Source organism: Sapajus apella, unplaced genomic scaffold, assembly GCF_009761245.1.
Source record: "Sapajus apella isolate SASKATOON/1434 unplaced genomic scaffold, GSC_monkey_1.0 scaffold23, whole genome shotgun sequence".
Taxonomy (NCBI): domain Eukaryota; kingdom Metazoa; phylum Chordata; class Mammalia; order Primates; family Cebidae; genus Sapajus; species Sapajus apella.
The window spans coordinates 9025965-9031032 of NW_022436963.1; the positions used below are offsets into that span (position 1 = coordinate 9025965).

At 41.1% G+C, this 5068-nt stretch overlaps 1 protein-coding gene and 1 pseudogene across 8 annotated transcripts in view; one reads left to right on the forward strand and one right to left on the reverse strand.

Annotated features, from left to right (window-relative positions):
• The window catches only part of DENND6A (DENN domain containing 6A), a 135833-nt gene that overhangs the window by 33868 nt on the left and 96897 nt on the right, over positions 1-5068 (reverse strand). For all 8 annotated transcript variants that reach the window (XM_032289574.1, XM_032289582.1, XM_032289580.1 and 5 more), the window contains one exon: positions 1119-1224. In XM_032289574.1, coding sequence (XP_032145465.1) covers positions 1119-1224 — 106 coding nt within the window. The remainder of the gene's footprint in view (positions 1-1118; positions 1225-5068) is intronic.
• Positions 1610-2537, forward strand: LOC116559177 (annotated as a pseudogene).

The window sequence follows — 5068 nt, forward strand, 5'->3', positions numbered from 1 at the left end:
AAAAAAAAAAAAAAAAAAAAAAAAGACAAAAGAAAAGTCAAAGCGATGAAAACATTTTACATTTCACTCAGAAATACTCATATTTTCTACTAGGACATAAACTGGTTAATAGTTTTTGAAAGCAATAAACTAAGTACTTTTTTTAAAGATGAAGTCTTGCTCTGTTGCCAGGCTGGAGTGCAGTGGCGCAATCTCAGCTCACTGCAACCTCTGCCTCCCAGGTTCAAGCTATTCCCTTGCCTCAGTCTCCCAAGTAGGTAGGACTACAGGCACGCACCACCATGCCCAGCTAGTTTTTTGTATTTTTTTTTTGAGATGGGGTTTCACCATGTTGGCCAGGATGGTCTCGATCTCCTGACCTTCTGCTCCTCCCAAACTGCTGGGATTACAGGCATGAGCCACCGCACCCGGCCTAAACTACGTTGTCGTCATTGTTGTTGAGACAGAATCTTGCTCTGTCACCCAGGCTGGAGTGCAATGGTGGGATCTCAGCTCACTGCAACCTCCACCTCCCGGGTCCAAGCAATTCTCCTGCCTCAGCCTCCTGAGTAGCTGGGATCACAGGCGTCCGCCACCACACCCAGCTAATTTTCGTATTTTCAGTAGAGACAGGGTTTCACCACATTGGCCAGGCTGGTCTCAAACTCCTGACCTCGGGTATCTACCCACCTCGGCCTCCCAAAGTGCTGGGATTACAGGCGTAAGCAACAGTGCCCGGCCCTAAACTAAGTATTATAGGGAGTTTTCATATTCATTTATTACTACTAATTAGCTACAAAAGGACATCAACAGGCAAAGGCCTTTCATCTATTGCAAGTGACATAAGGATTTTTGTTCAATAGTACTCTGAACATTAAAACTGTCAACTCAATATTCATTTATTATTATCTTAATAATAATGGGCACTATCAAAGCAGTTAGAGGAGATAACAAAAGACAGTTTTGCTACAGATGCCAGACAAATCGTTTTATATCTTTCTCCTATCATATATTCCTTAAATTCCTACCTCAACTTTTATAAATTTTTTATAAATCAACTTCATTTTTATCACTCAATTTCAGTAAAAATTTTAAAACTCCTTCATAAAGGCACTCAACTCACACAATGTTAAACTTACCTGCTTCCAAATAAGGTTCACTCTTTTCAAAATACTCTGGTGCTATCTGTTTGAGCACAGTGTGAAAAAAATGAATATAAGGTAGTTTGCTGATCAAAACTAAGGACTGAGGGAAAAAAAAAGAAACAATGTTTTAAAAGTTGCTTTGCCATTCGTTTCTTACATAAGCAATTACTAACAAGCTAAACTCAGCAAAAAGTGCGGATTTTAAAATAAAAAAGGTTTTACAGTGGATAGTTAAAAGGATAAAACCATAGCTGCAAAATACAAAAAGTTTAACTTTACTACTACACTTTAAGAGTATAAAGGCATGTTAACATATGTTCCTGCCCTTCAAAAAAAAAGAATTTTCTATAAACAAACTAATGTCTTACCAGTTTCCAAGGAAGAAAAAGAAAAAAAAAAAAAAAAAAAAAACTAATGCCATGAGTAACTTCGAAAGCCTAGCTGCTGTTATCCTTACAATAGCAATATCAAGAATTAGCCAGGAGAGGAGACCAGAGGCTGAACTCGGGTTCTGACAAGATGGCCGGGCTGCCCCACAGGATCATCAAGGAAATCCAGCGTTTGCTGGCAGAACCAGTTCCTAGCATCAAAGCAGAACCAGATGAGAGCAACGCCCGTTATTTTCATGTGGTCATTGCTGGCCCTCAGGATTCCCCCTTTGAGGGAGGAATTTTTAAACTTGAACTATTCCTTCCAGAAGAATACCCAATGGCAGCTCCTATGTACGTTCCATGACCAAAATTCATCATCCTAATGTAGACAAGTTGGAAAGAATGTGTTTAGATATTTTGAAAGATAAGTGGTCCCCAGCACTGCAGATTCGCACAGTTCTGCTATCGATCCAGACAAGTTGGGAAGAATGTGTTTAGATATTCTGAAAGATAAGTGGTCCCCAGCACTGCAGATTCGCACAGTTCTGCTATCGATCCAGGCCTTGTTAAGTGCTCCTAATCCAGATGATCCATTAGCAAATGATATAGTGAAGCCCAACGAAGCCCAAGCCATAGAAACAGCTAGAGCATGGACTAGGCTATATGCCATGAATAATATTTAAATTGATCTGATCATCAAGTGTGCATCACTTCTCCTGTTCTGCCAAGACTTCTTCCTTTTTGTTTGCATTTAATGGACACAGTCTTAGAAATATTACAGAATAAAAAAGCCCAGACATCTTCAGTCCTTTGGTGATTAAATGCATATTAGCGAATCTATGTCTTGTCCTGATTCACTGTCGTAAAGCATGAGCAGAGGCTAGAAGTATCATCTGGATTATTGTGAAAGATTTAAAAGCAGCGGCCCCTTCCTGCTTTTACTCATTTCCCCAATCCTGGTTTAAGTATAAAGCACTGTGAATGAAGGTAGTTGTCAGGTTAGCTGCAGGGGTGTGGGTGTTTTTCTTTATTTTTTTGAGGGGGGAGGTAGTTTTATTTTAATTTTATGGGCTCCTTTCCCCCTTTTACGGTGATCTAACTGCATTGGTTAAAAGCAGCTATCCAGTTATTTAGAATATGCTCTCTAGCCAAGTCTAACTTTATAGATGCTGTAGATGGACAAGCTTGATTGTTTGAACCAAAATGGGAACCTTAAACAAACATCACAGCCCTCACTAATAACATTGTGACTTTGCTGTCAAGTGTAGATTCTCCCCTTCAAAAAAAGCTTGTGGTGCCAGGCGCGGTGGCTCACGCCTGTAATCCCAGCACTTTGGGAGGCCGAGGTGGGTGGATCACGAGGTCAAGAGATCGAGACCATCCTGGTCAACATGGTGAAACCCCGTCTCTACTAAAAATACACAAAATTAGCTGGGCATGGTGGCACATGCCTGTAACCCCAGCTACTCAGGAGGCTGAGGCAGGAGAATTTGCCTGAACCCAGGAGGTGGAGGTTACGGTGAGCCAAGATCATGCCATTGCACTCCAGCCTGGGTAACAAGAGCGAAACTCCGTCTCAAAAAAAAAAAAAAAAAGCTTGTGGCCATTTTGTATGGCTTGTCTGGAAACTTTTGTAAATCTTATGTTTTAGTAAAATATTTTTTTTGTTATCCTACACACACACACACACACACACAAAAGAATTAGCCATATGAACTTTTTCCATTAAAGAAACAGCAGGCTGGGCGTGGTGGCTGACACTGTAATCCCAGCACTTTGGGAGGCCAAGGTGGGCAGATCACCTAGGTCAGGAGTTCAAGACCAGCCTGACCAACATGGAGAAACCGTGTCTCTACTAAACATATAAAATTACCCTGGTGTGGTGGCACATGCCTGTAATCCCAGCTACTTGAGAGGGAGGCTGAGGTAGGAAAACTGCTTGAATGCAGGAGTTGGAAACTGCAGTGAACCAAGATCATGCCTCTCCAGCCTGGGCAACAAGAGCAAAACTCCCATCTCAAAAAAAAAAAAAAAAAAGAAAATTTTGATACTTTTCCAAAAGACTTATGAGTTGTATTTTACAGTTCAACTGTCACAGTCACATAGCTAGAAATTGTAACTTTATAGTTTGATCATTTCAGATATAAATTATGCTAATTTTTATACTTTTTTTTTTTCCCCCTTAAAAACCACTGTTTATCTTTCTAACACCAATTAGTGGTAAGGGCAAATTCTGAGTACAAAAAGAAAAGGTGTGTCTTGCTAGCTGGGATTAAACAGAACAGATTATTTTCTCTTTTTTTTTTTTTTTTTTTTTTGAGACAAGTTCTCACTCTGTAGTGAGTCTTAGGCTGTAGTGTAATGGTGTGATCATGGCTCACTGATGCCTCAACCTCTTGGGCTCTCAGGTGATCCTCCCACCTCAGCTTCCTGAGTAGCTGGGACTACAGGTGTACTCCACCAAGTCTATTTTTTTGGGGGGAGGGGGGCGAGGGTGGATTTTTGGTAGAAATAGGGTTTTGCCATGTTGCCCAGGCTGGTCTCAAACTCCTGGGCTCAAGCAACCTGCCCACCTTGGCCTCCCAAAGTGCTGGGATTACAAGTGTGGGCCACTGTGACCTACCTGATTCTTTTTAAGAAACAAAAGGAATTATACATTTGGAATAGAAACAATAATGGCTAAGATGTTGCTAAAGTTTATTTATTGGCTCTCCAAAAAAGAATATAATAGTTCAGGCTTTTATTAGTTGTAACAATGTTACAATCTGTTTATTCCTTCCCTTATTCTAAAATGTCAAATTAAGCATACTCCTCTGGCTTTTGACAGAATCTCCTTCAGTGACTGTAACTCGCAGTCAGGAATCTGACACAGAGAACAAAAATTCAATAGCAATTAAACATATAGAGACAGGTGTCTATAACTTTAAAAAAGAAGATAAAATATAAACCCAAGTCTGGGTGCAGTGCCTCACACCTGTAATCCCAGCACTTTGGGAGGTCAAGGTGGGTGGATCACCTGAAGTCAGGAGTTCGAGACCAGCCTGGCCAACATGGTGAAACTCTGTCTCTACTAAAAGTACAAAAATTAGCTGGGCATGGTGACGGAGCCTGTAATACCAGCTACTTGAACCTGGGAGGCAGAGGTAGTGGTGAGCCAAGGTCGTGCTACTGCACTCCAGCCTGAGAGGCAAGAACAAAACTCCATCATATATATATTTATATATATATATATATATATATATGCTGGGCACAGTGGCTCACGCCTGTAATCCCAAATCCCAGCACTTTGAGAGGCTGAGGTGGGTAGATCATGAGGTCAGGAGTTCCAGACCAGCCTGGCCAAGATGGTGAAACTGTCTCTACTAAAAATACAAAAAATTAGCCAGGTGTAGTGGCAGGAGCCTATAATCACAGTTACTCCAGAGGCTGAGGTAGAGAATTGCTTAAACTCAGGAGTCAGAGGTTGCAATTAGCCGAGATCATGCCACTGCACTGCAGCCTGGGTGACAGAGTAAGACTTCGTCTCAAAAAAAAAAAAAAAAAATGCCCTCAGGCTTTGATTCTTACAATTGC